The sequence below is a fragment of the Tiliqua scincoides genome, chromosome 6, assembly GCF_035046505.1.
Source record: "Tiliqua scincoides isolate rTilSci1 chromosome 6, rTilSci1.hap2, whole genome shotgun sequence".
In the NCBI taxonomy this organism is placed as follows: Eukaryota; Metazoa; Chordata; class Lepidosauria; order Squamata; family Scincidae; genus Tiliqua; species Tiliqua scincoides.
The window spans coordinates 12,307,860-12,332,577 of NC_089826.1; the positions used below are offsets into that span (position 1 = coordinate 12,307,860).

Here is a 24,718-nt window from a genome sequence, read left to right on the forward strand (position 1 = left end):
GTCTCGTGGAGAAGCTGTCACATGGCTCTTCTACACAAGGCATGTTCAGATGTTATAACTGAGGGAGACACTGCAAAGCTTAGATTATATTACACTTTCTATATATCGCATCCCTCTCCTTCGCTACTAGGAGAACCTTAAAGTCTGAATCAGACTTTTCCACATTTGTTTGAGCACACTCTCTCCCTGGTGCAACCCCTTCCCCTTTTTAGCATGGGTATTTTCTGCCATGCCATAAGGGAGATATAGTAGTTAGTAGTAGTTGGCAACCTTCAGTCTTGAAAGACTATGGTATCGCGCTCTGAAAGGTGGTTCTAGAACAGCGTCTAGTGTGGCTGAAAAGGCCGATTCAGGAGTGACAATCCCTTCCACACTGGGAGCAAGTGCAGTCTGTCCCTGGTCTGTCTCCCTGGCTATGGGCCTTCCTTCTTTGCCTCTTTGCCTCAGTCTGTTGGCTAAGTGTCTCTTCAAACTGGGAAAGGCCATGCTGCACAGCCTGCCTCCAAGCAGGCCGCTCAGAGGCCAAGGTTTCCCAACTATTGAGCTCCATTCCTAAGGCCTTCAGATCCCTCTTGCAGATGTCCTTGTATCGCAGCTGTGGTCTACCTGTAGGGCTTTCCAGTAAACAGCCTAGAATAGTGTTTCTCAACATTTGTCCCCAGCCATATCACTTTGCTCGATCCACCTATTGGAAGTACCACCAGAAGCAACTGGTCATAGTGTCATTGGCAGTTAATTCTGGATTGGGAGGCCAACCAACATGGTGCAACAAACACCACTAAAAGGCTCAGGGCAGACAGAACAGTTTTTTTCAAGCAAGTGAAAAGCCATGCTGGAGCTCTGCACACCAAACTGAGCCTCCTACCACTGCTTGTTGCATTGCATTGCTGGTCTCGCTGCCCGGGGGGTCTGGAGGTCCTGTCCATACCTCTGAATACCACCTCAAGTACCACCAGTGGTATGAGAAACACTGGCCTAGAACAGACGCTTGTTCTCTCTTCATGATGGTGAAGAGATGGAGAAAGTGCCTCCATCCAAGATTTTTCTAATTGAAATTTGCCACTGGTATGTAACATTTTGAAATGGTCTGCAAGCTCTCAAAATTAAATCAGGATTAACGCAGCCCACCACATTTGGGGTTTCCAGCATCGTTGTGGGAGTCAGACTTGAGTAAGCAAGAAAGATGGGTTCCCTTCAGTGGTGGATGCCTCATCCTAATCAGTGCAGTACAAATTACTCTGAGAAGATCTTTCTTTAGTTTTCTTTTCCTCCAGCTTGACTTAAACTAAGTGGGAATTAACACCATGGATTTAGTTTTATGTTTCATCTATCTTGAGTGTTTAACAAGTATTTGAGAGCACAGCCCCATGTTAAGATTGAGTACCCAATAAAAACAGAATATGTTTGGCTGTTGTGGTATAATGCTTGTAAACATGAGATATATGGGAAGCATTTTATAGGCTTACTGCAAATTTCTTAGACAAGTATTCAATATAAGAACATTTCCCTCTTCTAAAGTGGAAGCAGTACTGAAATATTTATATAGCTATTTATAGTTCATTCATTGCAATGGCTCTTGTGTCTCTAAATTACAGAACTGTAGTAGGGTGTCATTATTAAAGTAGCACAATAGTTACAATTATAAATAATGTAAATGCATTTTAATAATTTAATTGCTCTGAGATTTTGTGTGTGTGTATTATGAAAAATTCCATACATACAGTAGGTCCCTTAAGTTTAAAACGTTATGCCCAGTCCTGATTGTTTATTGTTCCTATAGAGTGTTCCCTATAGGGAAATGCAGTAAGAAAGATATGGAAAGGAGCTAAGTTTGTTGTCTCTTCCAGACACATCTTCAGTCTCTTGCTTCTTCAGAGTCTCCATTCCCACCTCTGTATCTCACGCAGCTCATCCCACTGAACCCACCCCATTCCATTGTTGCTCACACAGTTACTTCACCATCTTGTTCTTTGCCCACCTTCCCCCCCCCCCAGTCAACATCTCTCCACTTTCAACATCTTCCCATCTCTCTTAACCTTCTTCCTTTTGGCCTGGAGGAAAGAAGGTGCTTCCTTCCCATATAGGCTACCAGTGGGTCTCCTCAGCCCTACGCCAGCTATAAGTCCAAGGATATCTGGGGTGCGTAAGGGATAGGCTCTCTGCATGCATGGATGATACTGAGATCCATCCCAAACCACCCCCTGCCCGGCCCATTCCCCACCCTATACTGCCTCTGCTGCCAACCTGCTTGCTCCAGCAGGGCATCGGGGAGCTTCTGTTGCTTGCATGGACCTCTGGCCATTTGCACCTACAGCCCCTGTGTGCTGCTTTTGCAAGTCATCTTGTCCTGAACTTAATGGTGGCAGATCACCAGATCCACCACTGTAAGATCAGAATATTACTGGGCTGTTAAAAATGGCGATTCCATGGAACTAACAGACACAGTGACTCAGGCTGCTGCTATGCACCAGTATTTAGGGATGTTGCAGAAGCTTAGCTCTTTATACCCAGCAACCCGTGCGGGTAATGTTCAAGTCAGGGGACAGGACTTCTCCTGCCATTGACTCTTCCTGCAGACTTCTTATGTGGAAAGGTTCTCTAAGAAAAACGGAGTGATGCTATTCAGTTTTCCCCCATTCAGTGATGAAGGAGGTGGAAGAAACCAGTACCAACCACTACCACTAATTGCACAGTGTCAGCAAACTTGGTGGGGCCAAGGCAAGGTGTTTTCCCAGAGCTGTCAGCAACCTGGTGCCAGCACCAGTAGGAAAGAACCTCTAGGTCAAAGTAGGCTAGTACTTGATTAGACTCAACTAAAATGTCACAAAATAAGCAATCTTATTTACTTTGAGCTGGTCCACTCTGCCAAAGATCTCCAGCAGCTCATGGATCGTTTTAGCAAGGCCTGCCAAGATTTTGGACTGACAATCAGCCTGAAGAAAACACAGGTCATGGTTCAGGATGTGGACTCACCTCCCTGCATTACAATCTCTGCGCATGAACTGGAGGTTGTCCATGACTTTGTGTACCTTGGCTCAACGATCTCCGACACTCTTTCTCTTGATACCGAGCTAAACAAACGCATCGGTAAAGCAGCTACCACGTTTTCCAGACTCACAAAGAGAGTCTGGTCCAACAAGAAGCTGACGGAACATACCAAGATCCAGGTCTACAGAGCTTGCATCCTGAGTACACTTCTGTACTGCAGCGAGTCATGGACTCTCCGCTCACAACAGGAGAGGAAACTGAATGCTTTCCACATGCGCTGCCTCCGACGTATTCTCGGCATCACCTGGCAGGACAAAGTTCCAAACAACACAGTCCTGGAACGTGCTGGAATCCCTAGCATGTATGCACTGCTGAAACAGAGACGCCTGTGTTGGCTCGGTCATGTCGTGAGAATGGATGATGGCCGGATCCCAAAGGATCTCCTCTATGGAGAACTCGTGCAAGGAAAGCGCCCTACAGGTAGACCACAGCTGCGATACAAGGACATCTGCAAGAGGGATCTGAAGGCCTTAGGAGTGGACCTCAACAAGTGGGAAACCCTGGCCTCTGAGCGGCCCGCTTGGAGGCAGGCTGTGCAACATGGCCTTTCCCAGTTTGAAGAGACACTTGGCCAACAGTCTGAGGCTAAGAGGCAAAGAAGGAAGGCCCACAGCCAGGGAGACAGGCCAGGGACAGTCTGCACTTGCTCCCAGTGTGGAAGGGATTGTCACTCCCGAATTGGCCTTTTCAGCCACACTAGACGCTGTTCCAGAACCACCTTTCAGAGCGCGATACCATAGTCTTTCGAGACTGAAGGTTGCCAACTAACTAACTAGGTCCTAATAAAGGTATTGTTAGGCTTTGAGTTTGAGTTTTTCCCTTGTTGGACTAAGAGTACAATCCTATGCATGTCTACTCAGAAGTAAGTCCTATTGCATTCAGTTGGGTTTACTCCCATGAAAGTGTGGATAGGATGTAGCTTAAGACAGCTAACGATGATTTTTTTTTCTCTGTTTGGTATATAAAATAAGTTGAGATTCAAAGGAGTTAAAATAGTGGGAATATCAGAAGAGAAGGGAGAAGCACTTGCTAAAGTGTGAATCCATTAACCTCTGTGTGACTACTGTGAAGACATTGGTCTGAGATTTGAGGCCATAGCTCACTGTTAACAATGCAATGATGTCAGCAGTGACAATTGATTAGGTGTTATGTAACTGCGTACACTGTCAATGTACTTTTATCTTTGACAGTTTGGGGATAAAGTCTATATTTATCTCTTGGAGTGCATTGAGTTCTGTCCTTTTAATGTACCCCTTGACCCTCGCCTTTTGTTTCCATGTGGGAACATAATATATTTCTCTGCTCCTGCATGTGCTTCCGTCTATGTGCACCGCTGGCAATAACTGGGAGGGCAGATCAGAATAAAATTCCAGAATATTTGACAACTTGTGATATTGCTTGACTGAATAGAGTAACTCTTACCATATACTGTTTGGTTACTTTGTTCAGAACGTGGGTGAGCTTTTATGAAGAAGGTGAGTTTTTTATCCCATGAGAAGGAAAGTCAGAGAGCTAAAGAGATGTTTTCCATGGGTTGCTGTTGGGAACTAATCCTGCTTTTTGAGAGGTTAGAATTTCTCACATACAAACAGGAGAGAAAAAAGGTGAAAGTACCAGTTTAGGTTTCATCTCTAAGAGGCAATCTGGTGTTTTGGCAGTGCACATTGTATTTTCACCAATCAGAACATTATAATCCATGTATTTAACGTATGTATATGTCCATTGTGGTGGAAAGGTATATTTGAAAGGATTTTTCATGTATTGGAAGGATGCTATCTAGGGTGTGATATATCTCTAGGTTCACTTAGAGCAGGGGTGTCAAACTCATTTCATACGGAGGGCCACATAGCATTCATGATGCCTGCTGAGGGCCAGAAGTGATGTTATTAGGCAAGTGATGTCATTAAACAGGTCATAACCAAAAATAGACACTTTTTTCTCACTTAGGAACTCATTAGCTGCTAATAACAAAAGAGAAAATATATGAACCTTGATCATATTTCAAGATATGGGAGAGCCAGATTTTCATGTGGGCTGCCCTTTCAGCAGTAACACCTCAGCACTACTCAGCAGCTGAAAACCTGAGGGTCATATAAAAAGCTTCCGCGGGCCGCATCCGGCCCCCGGGCCTTATGTTTGACACCCCTGACTTAGAGATTGCAACCCTCCCCATGGGATCCTAGGACACTGATGTTTGACAGACTTTGCCATCACCTTAATTCTGCCCTCAAGTCTCATACTTCACAATTCACCATAGGAGTAAGTGGCTTATTTGAAAGAAAATAAAGAGGTTTGTTTGGAGACGTTATTAAGGTGGGGGCTGAATCTGCCCTGGTCTCCGCAGCCTCTGAGAGTCAAATCTGCTCCTTCCTAAGGTTCTATGTCTTAGTCATGCCGTAATGTGATGAAATGTTGGAAACTAGTTTTATCTAAGTACAAAAGCCTGTTCCCAATGTACCCTCATACTCTAGAATGACAAAGAAACAACACAGGATAAGATTGTATAGAAGGGGGAGAGCTAAGCAAATAGGTGCAGGCTTCCTATTCAGTGGCTAGAGCCAATAGGGAGGAAACTGTGTTTGCCCCACCCTGTGCTACCCCCGAAAACAGCCCCTGCCATTCATTCCAGTAGGGAAAAAAGTGATCTTGGAGACTCTGTTGTGGTGATGACACAACCTGCTCTACCTCTGATATTGGGTGACCCAGCCTTTGCCAACAGGGTTCTGTGAAGACGGGATCCAATGCGTATCTGTGGAAAGCATGCACTCCTAGGAATTTTACAGTGTACAAGGCCTCTCACCCCCCCCCCCTGTCAATTAGCATGACTTGTGTTCTGGTGTGCTCTACTCTCAAGCACATGTTTAAGTCTTTGTGCAAGATAAAATTTCTAGTCTAAATCCAGACACACACCAAATCTTAATTTTTAATGTACCAGGGAAAACTGCTTGGTTGAATTTTTTAATAACTGAATAATTATTTCGAAATGTGTTCACCTTCATCTGCTGGGCAAAAATGTCAAAATTGTATTTTATTTTTTTTTAAACAACCATAAGGTGTGCGTGGCTAATAAAACTGAAGCGCACACAGCCTGAAAAATGACATACATCCAAGTTGGATTATTCTCATTCCAGGGAGAAGTTTAATGGCTGATGCTCCCGAAGTTAACCAGACTGAGTTTTGCCAACACACCATGCTTAACAAAAGGCTCAGTAAGTCTATGGGAGTGTTGTCTTTGAGAGGTTCACAAGGGGAAGAAGAATTTTGCCAGGGCCTTTACTCTGAGTACAACTCTGTCCGTGAAGATGCCACAGATACCTGCTGCCCTTACCGGTGTAGAGCTGCTGACTGGGAAAGAAAAGGTAATGGTGGCACTGGGGCCGACCCCAAACGCAAAGTTTGGGCTTCCTCCTCAGACTTGCTGAGCTCAACCGACAAAACCTCCAAGAAGGACCATGTTGGGGATTCTCACAGGTACAATCACGCAGCAACGGTTTCAGGACGGACTTCAGCAACTGCAAGAAACAAGGAAGGAAGATATTCTGATGGAAGCATCGCCCTTGATATATTTGGCCCTCAAAAACTAGATCAAATGCGCCCTGTACTGGAGACATCCACGTCTGCTGCCTTATCAAGTGCCTTTGACAGGATCAAGGAGAGACAGAAGAAGCTACAGCTGCTGAGGGAAGCCATGAATGTGGAAGGTCAGTAAATTTCCTTGTGAATTTTGATCGGCTCGTAAGATCTCTTATACCAAGGTCTTCTCTGACACATACCCATGTCTGTGATACATGTGTTTTGAACTGGTGGGATCGGTATTTAGTCATTGTTATCATTTAACATGAAAGCAGCTTCATACATGCAGCCGCCTTGAGTCCCTTCGGGGAGAAAGGTGGGGTAAAAATAAAGTTATTATTATTATGTGGTGCAATATCTTGGTTTGAAACTTGACATTGAAGGCCAAAGGTATGAATTTTATTACCTAAATCTGAATTAATCTGCCTCAGGTGAGAAGTTGTTACCATTTGTTGATGACTGGTGCAAAAAAAAAAAAATCAACTCAAAATAAATTCAGTAAGAATATATCTAGAATCTGTACAATGAGCATTTCCACCTGGCAGGGGGTTCAAAACATGGCCTCTTTACTTTGTGGTCAGCCTGTACTTCTCAAGCAATATACTTTATAGTAAGACTCAGAAAAGGGGGGAGAACTGTCTTTTGCAGGGATTTTTCAACCAGTGTGCTGCAGCACATTGGTGTGCTACAGCTGGCCTGCAGATGTGTTTGCGGATCATATATTAGTAGGGACATTGGAGATGTGAGTTCCCAGCTAGCAGTGTGGTGTGCCTTGTCAGTTGTCCAAAACTGATGGTGTGCCTTGACAATTTTAGCACCTCGTCGGTGTGCTGTGAGTTGAAAAAGCTTGAAATCGCTGTTGATATAGCAAATGTTATACGAAGCGTGTTCATTTTGTGGTAACCATAAGAGCAATAATCTCACACCTGCCTCATTTCATGTTTCGCTGCTTTGAAGCCTCGAACTCAGGACATTTTTATTTAGTGTGTGTTATATCCCACCCTTCTTCCTTGATGGAACTCAGGGTGCATGCATGATATAGAATGCAGCTACCAGACACAATTCCATCTTTATTATCTTTTTATCAGTTGCCCATTTGTTTCTGAGCTCAAGATCGTGGCTTTCCCTTTAAAGAGTTGCTAGGCTTGAGATTTGGAGGCCCGCCTTTTTGCATGTGTGTCCCCCCTTGCATGCTGTATTCAACATCAGAAGTTCTGCTTCAAACAAGTGCCATGGTTGATTATAGTTCATCAGGTGTCCATTAAGAGCAAGATCTTTTTAGCAGCGGTGCCAGCCTTCCTTCTAGCATGCTCCCTCTAGGAAGGCCTCCTAGGCCTAGACACTGAATGAATTTAAACCTTTGCATTGCGTTGAAGCCATTTTCTGTTTCTGTATTTTTATGTGCAAACGGTTGCTGTGATTGCTTTTTAACTCTGCTGCTTTTCTTGTTTTTTTTAATGTATTGATTTTGTTTTGCTTCCTGAGAAATGTTATTAATGAAGAACAGAGTATGCACTTCTTAAATAGATGTGTGAAGTGCTTCAACTGCTCAGAAGCTTTAAGCTAAGTCGTGTTGATTCTTACTATAGGTAGGTTTAAAAATAGGATTATTCCCAGGAGTCGAATCTAACTTCTTCCCTCCCCCTATGCATTTGTGAAACCGAAATGACTGTTCCCTGTACTTGAGGTGAGGCCAGAGAGAAATCTTACCCTTTGAAATGCCTGACTCTGTATGTATGTGTCCACAAAGGCGAAACCAAAGACCTGACCCACCCCACTGATGAGCAAGAGTTGTATCATTCCCATTCATACAAGTTGTGGAATACCTAAAGCCCATGGTCACAAATTTTACCCTAAAGCACTTACGGAATTATTCAGTGGTTAGATTCTTGTAAAGAGAAAGCAAGTGTTGATATGTTGGCTCCTCCTGTGATGAACTGCTAGTTGACAAGTTTATTGTGACCACACTGGCAGTGGTTACAGACCAGTGGCCCTTTGTTGTTTTAGATTGTCTCTAGAATGCCTGAGATTAACCTGACCAATCTATCTGCATCATAAATGAGCTCTTTGAGAAAGATTTAACATACCTTATCCCTTAAAATAAACTGCAATGAATCACTGTGTGTCTATTATCCACTTCCTGTTCCCATGATAATACATTTCAGGGGCAGGATGGTGGGGGAACAGAACAACATTAATACAATGCACATTTTTAAATCTCCCAAATATTGAACGTTTATTTTCTAGTAGTCAAAAATAAGATGGAAAAATCCTGATCGAAGTATCAGTTCTTAAGGGAAAACTACATGTTATTTGAGAGCCATCAGTTTGGCTCTCCCAGTGCATCCTTACAGTCTTAAAAGCAACTGTGGTGGAAGGGGGAGGTGGAGAACACAGATTTGTATTGGAGCTGCTGTGCTGGAGGATTTGAATCTAACCCTTTTCCTCTAGTGCTGATTTTTCATTTCAACCCACCCACCCACCAACTCCCGTGCCATGCAAAAAGCTGCTATTAATTGTAGGGGAGAAAACACAATATTAAGAAAATGAAGACACCAGGACACCTGAACACAGATTTTCTGCATTGCATGTAGCCTGTGCGTGTACACACATTTGAAGTAACATATAGCAATTTCCAGTATATTTTACTAGGTAAATTGAGAAATAATTTTGCACTTCAAGGCAGGCTGTCTAGAACAAATGCAAATTCAGAGGGGAATCCAAAGCAATAAAATTCCATAGCAGTAAGAAGGCAACACACAGCCCAATCCTATGCATGTCTACTCAGAAGTAAGTCCCATTACAGTCAATGGGGCTTACTCCCAGGAAAGTGTGGATAGGATTGGGCTGAAAACCGGCTGTCAGAAATCATGCCGCTCCAGCAGGCTGAGACTACATTCTAAATGAAGAAGTCTTTTATTCCCATGCCAGTCTGGCTAGACTGCTGGATGGAGTGGAGTTGGGCACCCAGATACATCCGTCGACACCTGGCTGTCTTCCCAGACTCTGCCCCAGACTTCATCCCTTTACGTAACCCATCTTGTGCAAGCGAAAATATGTCAGGAAAACCATTATGTGGCTTTACAGTGATGGCACCGCACATGAGGTACACACCCACCACTCTCTACAGGACAATTCAACCCTTCAGGTAGATGTCATGCAAGTCACAGCAGCTAGAGTTTATCTGTAAGACGTTGCAGAGTGGCAGCATGACTGTATTTTCTTACAGTTTACTTTCTAGCTGCTGTGGTTGCAGCCAGTAGGCTTGGTCCCTGCCTGTCCCTCCCTGATTGGCAAGCAAGCCTGATTGGCCGTGGGGAGGATCACCACCCACTTAATCCCCAGCGTATGTACCTGACTGATCCATTCTGAAGGTCTGTACTGAAATTTGGAACATATGTATCTCAAAACAGCCAGCATTATTGTTCTTGCACAAAAGCACCACAAAGGATGAACTGCATCGTAGTGGGGAGATGGTGTAATTGCTTTCTCCTGAATAACAATATGACATAATTAAGCATAAGATAAGAACATAAGAACAGCCCCACTGGATCAGGCCATAGGCTGTACCCCGTAATGGATTTTTCCTCCAGAAACTTGTCCAATCCCCTTTTAAAGGCATCCAGGCTAGACGCCAGCACCACATCCTGTGGCAAGGAGTTCCACAGACCGACCACACGCTGAGTAAAGAAATATTTTCTTTTGTCTGTCCTAACCCGCCAAACACTCAATTTTAGTGGATGTCCCCTGGTTCTGGTATTATGTGAGAGTGTAAAGAGCATCTCCCTATCCACTCTGTCCATCCCCTGCATCATTTTGTATGTCTCAATCATGTCTCCCCTCAGGCGTCTCTTTTCTAGGCTGAAGAGGCCCAAACGCCGTAGCCTTTCCTCATAAGGAAGGTGCCCCAACCCCGTAATCATCTTAGTCGCTCTATTTTGCACCTATTAGCTTGTAACTATTGCTTCTGTAGAAATAAGTTGCAATTGTTTGCATTCTACTGGAGAAGCCACAGCTTCATTTTAACAATTAAGCTTCCATTCAGTTATTAATTTGCTACCATCCTGTGATTTTGGAAGAGAACCTTCAGTTCTATGGCACTGATGCACAGTTTCCTTGCAGAAGCAAATGCGGTACTGTGTATGATGTACTTTTGTTACCGGATGCAATCTCTGTGGTTCTAAATACAGTTTAAAATCCAGAGGTGGTCAGATTGGATTCTGCATGGTTGGTGCAGTGTTTTGAGTCTGGTTACAGCAGTGCTTGGAACATCATATTCTGCTGACCATAGAAACTGTAGCGGCACAGTACACTGTTGTTTCAGGTGTCTAAGAGAGAATGGGGTTGAACAGAATATGTGCAATTTGATTTTCAGGGAAAACATCTCATAGCCCTAGTTCTTGGGAAGTCTGCTTGATATTAACCTGGCTGATGGCCAACGCCAACTTCAGCTTGATATTTGGAATAGCTTGTATAATTTTATCACTGTGAAGAAAGTAGTAACTGAACTGTTTAGCTTCTCATTTTGCAAGGAACATCTAGATCTTTTTCTGAATGCTAAAATTGTATTTGTTGTTTTACTGGATTTTTGTCCCAATTTTGTGTAATATAAGCAGCTTTTTTTCTTGCTAACCACTTTAAAAATCAGTATAAATGTCTGCAAGACAGAGCAGTGAAACAGAATGTTCAGAGTTTAAAATCTTAAATCTGCCATGGACTCAACATGTGACCTTAGACAAGCTGCTTTTTCTCTTGGCTTCAGCTTCTGTCTGCTGTAGGGAGATGATAATGCAGGCTAACTGTCATGCCTTGACCAAGTTTGGAGAGAAGCCAGGGCTTCCAGTTGGGGGTCTGGGTCCAATACATGCAGACCAGGGTTCGAGGGGCCAGAGACTGCTTCTCTGGGAAAGGAGCATGGCTCATTGGTAGGGCACCTGTTCTACATTACAGAAGGTCTCAGGGTCAATCCCTGCCATCTCCAAATAGGGCAGAGACAAATTCCTATCTGAAACCCTGGATTGCTATTGCCAATAGGAGTTTACAATACTGATAGCTTAATCCTATATATACGTACATGTCTGTTCAGAAGTAAGTTCCGTAGTGTTCATTGGGTCTTACTTCTAGGAAAGTGTGCATAGGATTGCAACCTGAGTTACATGGACCGATGATCTTGATTTCAGTTTAAGGCAACTTCCTATCAACCTGTGATGTGGGAATCAGGCAAGGTTGTCGTTTGCAGATTATTATCATTTGCCCCGACAAGTTGCATAGACAAAAGAACCAACTTTGAAGCAATAGTTATGTAATGGCCGTTTGGCTCCTAAGATCATTTGATCTAGCTAGGTTCATGTGCAGAACTATTTTCTCTGGCCCTCATAGTGGTGGTGCTTCTAAAAGGCAACGCCAATAGCTTGCTGACAGGTAGGAAGCAAGGTGCTTGGGCTTGTTTGCTGGAGGTCCTGGTTTGGATTCACTTCCCGGTAAAGGGGGAGGCATCTGGTGTGTCCCTTCAGGTACCAGGAGATTGTGTTCCAGTCCTGCTCAGATTTTAAACAATTATGTCAAATAACTTTCACTCGTGCCAGGCTTCATGGTGACCTTTTCTGTTCTCTAATAAGAATATTTGGTTACAGTGAACAGTGCTGGGAGAACATAATGGGTTTTGGTATGAAAAAGTTGAAGACCACTGCCTTTTGTCAAACTAATAGTCACCTTGTAAGAATTACAAGATTCACCAGGACGTTCTCTTATTTAAATGCCATTGGAACAGAGGACTCTTGGAACTTGTGAACCTTTGCCTGTGTAAGAGAACTTCATAGTGGACTATGCCTGTGTCCTCCTTATATTCACAGATAAGCAATTCATTCTGTGCCATTGTGACTATCAGGCTCTCTAGTTATGAATTAGGCATAGTGAGGGTGCATATTAACCTTAGTATTTTAATTTTTTTTTTTGAGTCATTGATTTTTTAACCAAAGCTCCTTGCTTCCAATTTTAATTTTTAATTAAAGGGTACTTCTTTCAAAAGGAAAAGACTGAATATCAAAACTCATTAAAATAATATTTAGTTAATCCATATGCAAACATGTGAGATTTCCCAAACTTTCGAACTTTTTGTACACAGATTTTTTAAATCCACAGATGAGACTCAATACTGATGGCCACAGATAAGAGAGACCCTGCTGATCCCTGGAGAAGGGGGGGAAGTCCCTTTACAATCCCCATTCTAAAAACTGCTTTTCTAGGGAGTCAGAGTATTAGCTATTATTTTGCAGCTCACTCCAAGAAAACCGATCCCCTCCCCTCGCCCTGACTCATTGAACAATAAAGTGATTTATAACCAGGGCAAAGGGAGGGAGTCACTTTTCTCAGAGTGAGCCACAAAATATTTATTTTTCACATTTTTTTTTATACCGCTCTTCCTCCGAAGAGCTCCGGCCGTGTACACAGCTGCTTTCCTCCTTTTGTCCCCACAACAGTCCTGTGAGTTAGGTGAAACTGAGAGAAAGTGACTGGCCCAAGGTCACCCAGGAAGCTTCATGCCTGAGGGGGAATTAGAACCTGGATCTTCCAGATCTAAGTCCACCTCCCAAACTGCTGCACCGCTCTGGCTCTCAGCAACTCTAATTGACTACCTAATTGACAATTCTAAAATAGCAATTCTAATTGATTACCTAACTGACTTGTTTGTTTTGTTTTAACTGCTTTTATTTAACACTTTTTTGATATCTGAGGGAGTCCCAGAACCAAACCCCAGAAGATACTGAGGTCCCACCTGCACTATAATTATTTGCATCTTTAAGGGAAGCCCTTTCTGACAGTACTTATGGAGATCTTCCCCATCTCTTCTTCCTAGTACAGTGTTTGTTTATGTTAACTTGAATCTTGCATTTGGAATAACAAAATTTCAGATCAAAATGTTGGGTCTTTAATTCCTGGTCGTGTTACTGGCTGCGGTGAGCGGCATGTTGCATGCACTGGACTTGCGTGCCTTGCTTTCAGTAAATGGCATGTTTGCTTCATTTCAAACTAGGTTTCTGCTTTCCTTTGAGCTTGCTCTTTGCAGATATTGACAACTGGATAGAACAAGCATGCATTCAATACAAGTCAGTGCAGACATTGATTTGCAAGCCGCAGCGTTACTTCGTTTATGTCATTCCCAGCCGGGTCCTTCCGCTGTATGTTGACTGCACAGAATCAGTGACAATTTGCGAGGCTTGACTTTATCCTAAGCAGTTCTAATTCAGGGTGGATCTATTCACTCTTGAAAAGGTTGATATTCTGAATGTCACAGAGCTCTGCCCTACTTGCAAACTGATGCATAAGCATAGCAGTCAAGGTTGAGCCTGTGTGCATGGACCATAACAATTGGCATTGCGGCCATACAAACATATTGCTCCCCCAGAAGAAGCTGAATCCCATAGTCCAGTAACGAGAATCACTTCGTTCTTATCCGCTCACAGATTCAGTCCTAAGGACAACTTTATCATGAAAACACATTTGCACACACTGGGGTGTTTGGTAGATGTATGAGCTCTTCTCCCTTACCCCTGCCTTGAGTATGTCAGTCTGCTTTCCATCTTGGCATGGTGTTTTAACATGAGCTGGGTTACTACCCTGGGTAACCCTGGGTTACTACCATTTTTTAATATAACCAGATGATGTTACCACTGTAGCACACAAAAGCATATACTGTCTGTTAATTTGTGAACTAGGAGATGTTTATTTGTATATAAATTCCCCTCATAAATCTGTGCACAAGTTTCTAAACAGTAGTTGGCATAATCGAGCTTCTCTCCATTATTGTGTGTTCATTATTCTATACAGGACCTTGTGGTTGCATTCTAGTTCTACAAACCATTCTAGTTCTTGGGCAGCTCAGTCCTAAGCTCCGAGGCCACCACAAGGAGCAGCAACGCTGAAATGGCAGCCACTGCATCCTGTGGGGCCAGAGCAGCCGCCGGAGTCTCCTCTGGGTTAGGGAACAAATGTTCCCTTTACTGTAGTGGCTGCAATTGGTTTCCTCACTCTCTGTTTAGCAGGTGTAGAACCAAGGAGGCCCGTGTTGCTGTAGCCTACTGGTGCAGGCCTCAGTAACAGTGATTGCTGGGGCTGCCCCAATTCAGGATTAGGCCCTTTGTCAGTTTCCACTTTTTAGAAAACCATATGCATTGTGACATCCCCTTTCCTTTTTCAGGCTGGGAAGGGTGTCCCAGATAGTTGACAATGAACTGTTAGATGCCTTTACAGTTCTTTCCCCTGAAGGAAGCATCATCCTACTGAAAACCTATAATTATCCTCCAGAACCCATAATCTTTTGCCTTCAGCTTGTTAAACATTTTATACCACTTGTCCCCTGGTATTGCTTTGCTAATGTAGGGCTGCCTTTGTTCCTCAGAAATGTGATCAAGCTAAAAATCAAGGTTTCTATTTCTAGTTATTTTTTTTTCCATTCTGAAAATAAAAATGCAAGAAATAAGAATTTTGAGGTCAAACTTATTTAAAAATAATAAGGCTGTTAGAAACGGAGAGACATCAATGGCATCAAGAAAGACTGCACTTTTATTAACTGCTGCTAAATTTCAAATAGCTTTCTGAGGGAAATGTAAAAATCCTATTCCCATTTGGGGGTGGTTTGATCAAATTCAAGACCTTCTAGTAATGGGCAAAACCCAGCTCAGATCAAAGGAATCTTTAATACTGTATACATAATTGGTTTCCTTGAGGGGAAAAAGAATCCTTACAGGTGTTGATTTCACCTAAAACAGGTGACGGTTGCAGTTAGGGCTGCATTTACTGAAACAACAATGTGATCATGGGCGAAATCCTAACCTGTGCTGGAACAGGCAAGCCAGGAGGCTTGCACTGTATCCGGCGCAGGATTGTGGCCAGAAGCGGCTCAGCCAGAGGTAAGGGGAAACGTTTCTCCTTACCCCTGGGTAAGGGCTACTGGCCACAATGGGTCTCCTCGGACTTGCGCCACCTCCTGAGGTGGCACACGTCCAAGGAGAGCGGAGCGACTTGAAACCGGGAACTTCCTGGGTATAACTACCAGATCCCAGCCCTGCCTCCTGCTGCCTGCCTGCCCGCCCGCCCCTAGGGCCACCCATTGCCCTCCCTCACCCCACCCAGGAACACCTCCCTCCCTCCTCCGCCCCGCCCACACCTTCCTTTTCCGCTTGTATCGATGCAGGCGGACCGACACAAGCTGCTGAGGGGAAGTCGGCGCAGAGGCTTGTGTCAGCCTTCGCAGGCTGGCGCTTCTCAGAGCGCCAGCCTGGCTTCCCCTCGAGGAGACGCAAATGTGCTTTACGGCACATTTGTGACCCTCCTAGGCCGGCACTTAGGCACAAGGAACTTAGGCCGGCATATAGCACAGTTTGGATTGCGCCCTGTTTTATGAATGGTCATCCCTTATTGTATTTTGTTTACATTTTTGTGTGTGTACATATATACTGTACAGTAAAACCCATACTATCTAGCACACTTGGGAAACATTTGGGAACATAACCCAAATGGGAACATAACCCAAGTGTAACTGTTTACAAAGCTTTCACCAAACATCTGACAGAGCTTCCTTTGGGATGCCTCTCCGCCCTCTCTTCTTCATGAGTGTCCTCTAGAAACAGAGACATTCCACTTCCTTCCTTACATGGCCCATATATGGCAGGAAGTGGAAAAAATATCATACCTAGAGGGCCTTGGCAGAAAGGGAAGGATTGCAGAACAGTACTGCAAGGGAACCTTGTCTGTAAGTGAGGGGGCTGTTTAGTTAACTGGCAGTTTAATCAGTGAGCTCTGTTTAGAAGCATCTCTGCTCACCTTTGGCAGCATGTGACGATTTGGATTAACAGAGTTTACCACTTAACCAAGTGTTTCAACAACATGGCTCTGTAGGTGTGTGTAAATGTTCTTCCTTATAAGATTTCCCAGTCTTGATACGTGGCTGTAGAGACAGAAAGCTTTGGATCCTGGCACTGGCAGAAGCTTGAATTCTGGAGCCTGCCTTGTGGGCTTGTGTGGTCCAACCCACTTTCTAACTAGAGCCTGCCCTGGAGTTAACCCTGGTAGTCAGGTAGGCACCATTTGAAGCCCTGGGGCAAGTGTAAGCAGTCACAGGCCTGATTGTGACTTGTTCAGTGCCTGTAGCTGTGGGTTTGGCAGCCAGGTTGTTGGCAGTGCACTCCTTGGGCAGCCCGATGGCCCAGGCAATGGTCTCAATGGTCGTGCATGGGGAAATGGCCCACTCGCCAGATGGGCTTGACAGTGCTGCTCCCAGACATAAATGGTTCTTTAAAATGATACTGTTATGTTAGTGGCCATTCATTCATTCATTCATTTAAAAGATTATATCCCGCCTTTCCCATACTGAAGCAAATACCCAAGGCGGCTTACAAATACCACCTTAAAATGTACAATAAGTGGAACAATAAAATCATAATAAGAACAGTGGGGGGGGGGGGGTCAACTATTTAGACCACATCATTATTACAGAGACATAGACCACAGCATTGACTAGTAGCTTTTTCTATGTTTTAAAAGTCATAAGATTGAGATGATTACATGGCATATTATGGTCTTAAATATCCACCGAGTGTTTACACCCTTTTGTTTACTTAAAACTCTTTCAGAACATGTGCGGAGATATAAATCTTACCACAGTGATATATACAGCACGGACAGTGAGAGTCCATCATTTATTTCTACGGAGGCAGATTTCAGACAAGGTAAGAACTGTTTGGAATTAAAATAACAAACCAGTTGTGTAATCTGAATCCCCAGAGCCCTGGCCTTCACTTGGTGACTCGTAATCTTACCATTACAGAGTTGCCTCAATGACACTGACTTAATTTGTCATTTTTGTTGCTTTTTCCCTTTGCTGCTTCCTTGCTCCGTAGATGCAAAGAAGGAAAAAAAGCTTCCCATATCAGGGTATGGAGAGGGGCCTGCAATTGTGCTGGACTCAAAATCAGCAAGAAGTTAGCATGACAACTACTCTACTTTATTATTCTTTCTCATACAGTTTACACCAGGGGTATCAAACATAAGGCGCGTGGGCCAAATGTAGCCCCTGGAAGCAGTTCATCTGGTCCCCGATATAATTGGGTTCTCCCAGCATGATAATTGGGCTCTTTCATATCTTGAAAATATGAACAGGATTTGCACATTTTCTCTTCTGTCTCTAGCAGCTAATGAGTTTATATGTGAGAACCAAGTGTTTATTTCTGGCCATCATCTGCTGAATGATGTTACTTTCTCCTTCCTGAGGTCACTTCTGGTCCTCAGTAGGCACCATGAACACTAACTTCAGCCCTCAGTATGAAACGAGTTTGACATTCCTGGTTTACACACTTACAAAGAAAAATTTCTGTAAGGGACAGCAGCAGCTGAGCAATAACTAGTTCTCTACAGCAGGGTTGTCAAACATAAGGCCCGGGGGCCGGATGCGGCCTGCGGAAGCTTTATATATGGCCCTTAGGCTTTCAGCTGCTGAGCAGTGCTGAGGTATTACTGCTGGAAGGGCAGCCCACATGAAAATTGGGCTCTCCCATATCTTGAAATATGATCAAGATTCATATATTTTCTCTTTCGTTATTTGCAGCTAATGAGTTCCTAAGTGAGAAAAAAGTGCTTGTTTTTGGTTATGACCTGTTTAATGACCTCACTTCTTGCCTAATGACATCACTTCCGGCCCTCAGCTGGCATCATGAATGCTATGTGGCCCTCCATATAAAATGAGTTTGACACCCCTGCTCTACAGCATTGCTGACCAAAGAGCACTTGCTTGCTTCTCTTCCTGACTTTCTTAGTGTTAGTTTGTCTCCTTCCTTTTGTAGGTCTAATCCCCTTCAGAAATCTTAGGTACCTCCCCTCGTCTCTCCTGTTTCCAGTGATGAAATAGGGCCACCCCCACTTCCCAGATTATGTAAAAGTGTGATTTAGCAGATAGTCAGCTTTCTCACTGGAAGGTACAAGGTAGCTCAGTTACTTTATTATAGTATTATATCATCTTTCTTAAAGACTCAAAGACTCAGTTACACCTTGCAGAAGAAACCTAAAATGGCTTCCACTGCGTCCTTGCCTATGAGCATTTAACAGAAAAGGCCCTTGCTAGGTTCCATGAGGAAATAAACAGCAAAAAGGCAGAGAGATTTTAAAAAACTGCTGAAGTCTGAGGTTAAAGGTGGATTCCAGCTCTGCAAATGGTTGACCACCCACCAAGCTGGAGAATGAGGTCCTGGAAATACTTCCTTGAGTCCTGAAAGTTTCCATGTGTTAGAAATGAATCCCACTGAAAATGGGAAATGAACTCAGAAAACTGAAAATTCAGAGGTACTTACAAAGTACATATACTATATAGAACCAATATAGTAATAGGAAATGGAAATGACTGTAATTTTTATCATATTTATATTTTGCTATCAGTGTGGGTCGCTTTACTCAACTTGTTTAAATCTGTGCTGTTAGAAATCAGACTAATTTTTCCAGTATTGAAATGTGGATATAATGATGATCCTTTTAAGATAATTCATCTCATACAGTGACTCGGGATGCTATGATAAGATTTCATGGCGTAAACTTAAATTGTGATTTTTGTGTCTTGTCAGCAAGGAGGCTTGAAGCTTTGAGAGATGATTCCAGTGGTCCTTTCCCAGGAGTAGATGATGACTCTCCATCAGGTCGAATCCAGGGACAAAGATCAAGGTAAAACATGAGGGATATGATAAATATCTTACTAATCCTTAATCACAGAGGTTTTCCTTCTTTCACTCCCTGGTGTTTTAGACATGCGTATACACATGCACAAATATTCATATAGTCTGTGTCGGTGATTCTCACACATTTAGCAGCCGGACCCACTTTGTAGAATGAGAATCTGTCAGAACCCAGCGGAAGTGATGTCATGACCGGAAGTGACATCAAGCAGGAAATTTTTCACAATCCTAGGCTGCAATCCTACCCAAAGCAGATTTAGACAGGAAATCAGGAAACATTCCCTAGCTGTCAAAGTAGTTGGGCAACGCAACACAATACTTACCCAGAAGTAAGTCCCATTGACTATCATTGTTAAAAAAATATACGTAGTAGCTTGTTAAAAGTACAGGTCTGTAACATTTGCCCAAATGTAGTCACCTACCATGGTAGCATCAAGTCTAATTTATTAAAAATAAAATATTGAAATGAATGGGGACCCACCTGAAATTGGCTCCTGACCCACCTACTGGGTCCCGGCCCACAGTTTGAGAAACATTGTTCTATGTTCTATGCTAATCATGTATAGGAAAAGTCTTGTCACTTGTCCTCTGTCATGAACTTAGGTTCTATTTCAGAGTACAGAAGATGCCCACATAATTATACCAGGGGAGTGTTTGAGCCTGAGTGGCAAGTCAAGTTCTGAATCAGCGACTTGCAATTTGACCCGTAAAAAAAATTTAGAGTAATTCAAGTAGAGCCATGAGTCATTCTGAGAAACTAGTCAAGTGCAGCCCCCCCAAAAGCTCAAGCCTTTCTCGACCCTTCAGCTCCTGCCTCCTAAAACCTACCCTCCCATCTTGTCTGCTGCTGTCCTTCAGAATGCCTGCTTGATTCTGGATCTCCCAGAAGATATTTGGTGCGATGCAGAAGTGGTGAAAAAGTAACACACACAAACACACACAAGTAGCATAGGGACTTGGGGTAGGATTTTAGTCATTTCGTGTCCTGACTCTTTTTTAGAGTCACTAGTGCTGAGTAACAAGTCGAGTTGGGGTCAGCGACATCTGTGACTCTAGTCAAAACAAGTTGTAAAAAACAGCATTTTCACAACTCGAGTCGAGTCATTTAGAGTTGAATACCTATCCCTGGATGATACAGATGTTTGCACCACTAACTTGGTGTTTTAGCTACACTACCAGGTCTATTAGGTCCTTAAGCACTGAGCAAGGAGTGGGAGATTCCACTGTTTCGCTGATGGAATGTGTTGCGTTGCCCAACTACTTTGACAGCTAGGGAATGTTTCCTGATTTCCTGTCTAAATCTGCTTTGCTCAGACTTGAATAACTCTGGGTTTCTTCAGTTTGAGGTGAGGTCTGAAGCAGAAATATTTCTGACTCATTTCCTAAGAGATATGTGGATATACATGGGCAAGTACATGAAACTCTTTAAATAAAAGAGTGATTTGTAACCTTTAAGACCACAAAAACTCTATTGTATCACATATAAGAATGAAAGATGTGTTTGGAAATTTGAAGGGATATAGGTGTGGATCACCTACCACAAAAGGCAGATGGTTGTGTATGACTAGCGTAGTGAGTGGAGTGGTGCACCATAGTGCAGTGGTGTGAGTGTGCATAGTGGTGTGCATAGTGAGTGGTGCACCATCAATGGCACTCTTATGATCCATCTTTCCCACTGCCTCTTCCCATTGCTGCTCTTTGAACTTCCCCAAAACTTATCCCTGAGGGACTCAGGACTTTTGGCAATAGCTGGGGGGGGGCGGGTTCTGCAGGAAGGATTCTCAGAAACGGATGCACTCCCTCAGCACTACCACATGCGGGATATTGTTCAGGGGAGCTGTGCCACTTTCTGAGGCTTTCCCCCAGGCTGTTGCCAAGAGATCCACAACTTGTGGAAACAGCTTTGGCCGGGTGCTCAGGCAGCAGCAGTGGGGAATAAGGGATGAGAAAGATGACTTGCGTCGTTGCAGGTTCAGCACTCAGGCTCAGGGGCTGCAGCAGGGAAGGAGGGTGAGGAGGAAGGTATATACAATTGCTGCTGTACATTTGTCACTGAGGAGACCACCACTTGTAACCACATGCAGTTGGGAGGGTACTGAAGCTCTGTTCTCACCTTCCCTTTCTTGTGTTCACTGAATACATGGAGGAATACTGCCAACCTCCACACCCCCAACCTGCTGTTGAGAAGCATGAGATGCTGGCTGATACAGGTAGAAAGGGGAAGGGAGGCTGGTGACAAGACTGACAAAATGAAATGAAATAAAAAGAACTGTGACCAGGACAAGCAGCCATGAGGGACAAAGAGGAATGCACTGCTAATAATTGCAGCACAGGGCCACTAATGTGAACTTGCTCGCATCATTAACGCAGAGCCAGCCTGTAAGAACATGTCGTTGTTTTTTGGAGGAGAACCAATCACAGTATTGGAGAGCAGTCTTTTGACATAGAGGGAAGGCAGAATTCAGACTGTGTTTTGTTTTGAACACCAGAGTTCATCAACCAGTGCCATGCAAAAAAGGGTTTCTCTTTCTCTCTCTGTCTCTGTCTCTCTCTCTTACACACACACACACACACACGCGCGCACACAGAGGGGGGGGAATTACTAGTATGATAAGTTTCTGGTTACTGAAACTTCATTGCCAGCAAAAAAACAAGGTAGACTGCAGGGCTATAATTTGTTTGTTGTTTTTTTTCCTTTTTATTTAATGCTGCACCCTGTTCTGTTGTGAATCAGCCCCTCCCTTCTTTATCCACCCACAAGAAAATGCCTTATTGGCTGCAACCTTTGCTCTAATTCTTAATCAAGTCTTTGCAATTCCAGTTCAGGATGACTGCTACTGCCAATGATTGCCCTTAATCATCCAAGATTGTATTTGTCCTCCTCCAATTCACAACCCTCTGAGATAAGATCAGTCACTGTAAATTTTGGTACTGCATTTCTCTTCTTTTTCTTCCCACTGTTCTTGGTAGACTGCCCATAGGCCCAACTGGCTTAATAATCATGCAGACTCTGCTTTTCAAAGCGTTTTACAGATTGGAAAAATCAAGTGATAATTTAAAAAAAGAAAGCAAGTAAAACTATCAGAACCGTGTGGAATATATCCACCAGCTGTTTGGGCATTTGCCAGATTCATGAAAATAGTATTTGAGAACTCATTTTAATTCACGCTGTTTGGGAAGACTAACAATCCTATCCTGTGCTGAAACAGGCAAATCGAGAGGCCTGCACTGTATCCAGCGTGGGATAAGGGCCCAAAGCGGCTCAGCCAGAGGTAAGGGGAAACTTCTCCCCTTACCTCTGAGTAAGGCACCCTGGCCCCTATGGGTCTCCTTAGACTTGTGCCACCTCCTGAGGTGGCACAAGTCCAAGGAGAGCGGAGCGACTTGAAGTTGCTCTGAGCTCCCCGGGAATAGGGGTTGAGAACTGCATAACTGCCGGGTCCCAGCCCCACCTCCCACTTCCCGCCTGCCCACCACCCACTTTCCTCCCACCTGGGAACGCCTCCCTCCCGCCTCCTCCTCCCCACCCACCCCAGAGTCTTGCATCGGCCAAGCTCCGCCGACACAAGACTCAGAGTCTCCATCAGCGCGGAGGCTTATTCCAGCCTCCGCAGGCTGGCGTGCCTTGCCAACTTCTGAGTAGGCACAAATGTACCTTAAGGCACGTTTGCAACCGTCCTGGGCTGGCGCAAGGTACTTGCGCTGGCCCAAGTGCAGCTCAGGATTGCGCTGTAAGTGTTAACGTTCAGAAGCAAGTAACATAAACAATTTTAAATTGTCCATTGGAAGGATTACAAAATACTCAACCAAATGAAAGAATCTTGCTTTGCATATGGAGAGTATTCAGACTTCTTCAGATTGGTCAGACTTCTAACAGTAGGGAACATCAGTGATTGATTGATTGATTGATTTAGTGTTAATTACGTGCAAATAAATTATGAGGATTAACTGTAGCCCTCGAGTTCTATAGTGAACTCAAGATCTTTGCCATACCGGTACAGCTCTCTGTCTATATGTCAGGTTGGACCCCTCTATGCCAGTATTCCAGCAGCAGCTGAAAGTATATTTATGCTCCTCAGCCCATGGGGTTGAGCTCTGATTTGTGCTTTATAATTTTTGGTTCCTTCTGTGCTTGCTTTTTACTCTCCTGTGATATTTGTTTTGTTTAATCTGATTACTGTATGTATGGATTTTTAACTTACTTGTAAGCTGCCTCGAGTGTCTCCATCTTGGAGGAGAAAGATAAAAATAAATAACTTTTCAAGGAACTTTTCACGTTCCTTTTTGTTTTGTTCCACTCCTCCAACCAGGAAGTGCTACTATGCCTCTCCAACAAATGTAAAAATGCCCAGTCCAAAGGAAGCAGTGATAGTTCCTTTCCAGCAGGCCAAGAACCCACTCTGTTGGATTCAGGGAATAGCACTCACTACACTGAATAGTGAGTGAAAAGAGCTGGAGATTCATTCCAGCAAGGTGATGCAGCTGAGGGAAAGATCCAGCTAGAATGCATCAGGTTATCTAAGAACATAAGAAGAGCCCCTTTACATCAGGCCAAAGGCCCATCTAGTTCATCTGCCTGTATCTCACAGTGGCCCGCCAAATACTTCAGGGAACCCACTAGATGACAGACACAACCTGCATCCTGGTGCCTTCCCCTGCATCTGGTTTATTCCACTCTGTTTTGCAAACTTCTTCCAGGCATCACTTTTGACCCACCTTTCTTCCCTTGTTGTTTTTTAAACTTTTAATAAAAACTGGTCCAATTTTAATCCCTGGTCTGCCTTTTCTCTGGTTATGGGGCAGTTCATGGATTGTCACATCTCTCTGCAGATGCTACTGCAAGTAGTTGTAGTAAGAACCTCTGTAGTAGGAACCTCTGGGCTTAGATGTCTCCTGCGAGCGGGGTTTTGCCCAGACAGCCTCCCTCCCTCTTATAGCCTGGGCTGGTGGAGCAGGTACATTCTACCAAGACATTCCCTCATACAGCTGCTTGTCTAATGAAAGAAAGTGGGGCACAAGGAAAGGGCAAGCACTCTAAATACGCACTCCCCTGGATCAGTCTGCATTCTCTTGGGAGTCCCCTCTTGTCCGTGACAGAAATTCAAATAGAGGAGCACTATTTACCTAGTGTGCCGTGCTGTGCAGCCTACAAGTGAAGAAGACGAGAAACTGCATAGTGGACACAATGAATTCATGTAATAGATTTCATTGAAGTGAAAGGGTTCCATGTGGAGAACCTATGCCAAAGCAGCAGAGCACTTACACAGTGTTGGTTGGTTGGCAACCTTCAGTCTCGAAAGACTATGGTATAAGCCTACAGCACCCAGTATTCCCAGGCAGTCTCCCATCCAAGTACTAACCAGGTCTGACCCTGCTTAGCT

General features: G+C 43.9%; 1 protein-coding gene across 1 annotated transcript in view; it reads left to right on the forward strand.

The window, feature by feature from the left end:
• PTPN13 (protein tyrosine phosphatase non-receptor type 13) overlaps positions 1-24,718 on the forward strand; it is a 159,943-nt gene that overhangs the window by 62,517 nt on the left and 72,708 nt on the right. Inside the window, exons 7-9 of the mRNA XM_066632158.1 lie at positions 6,180-6,749; positions 17,253-17,348; positions 19,230-19,326. Coding sequence (XP_066488255.1) covers positions 6,180-6,749; positions 17,253-17,348; positions 19,230-19,326 — 763 coding nt within the window. The remainder of the gene's footprint in view (positions 1-6,179; positions 6,750-17,252; positions 17,349-19,229; positions 19,327-24,718) is intronic.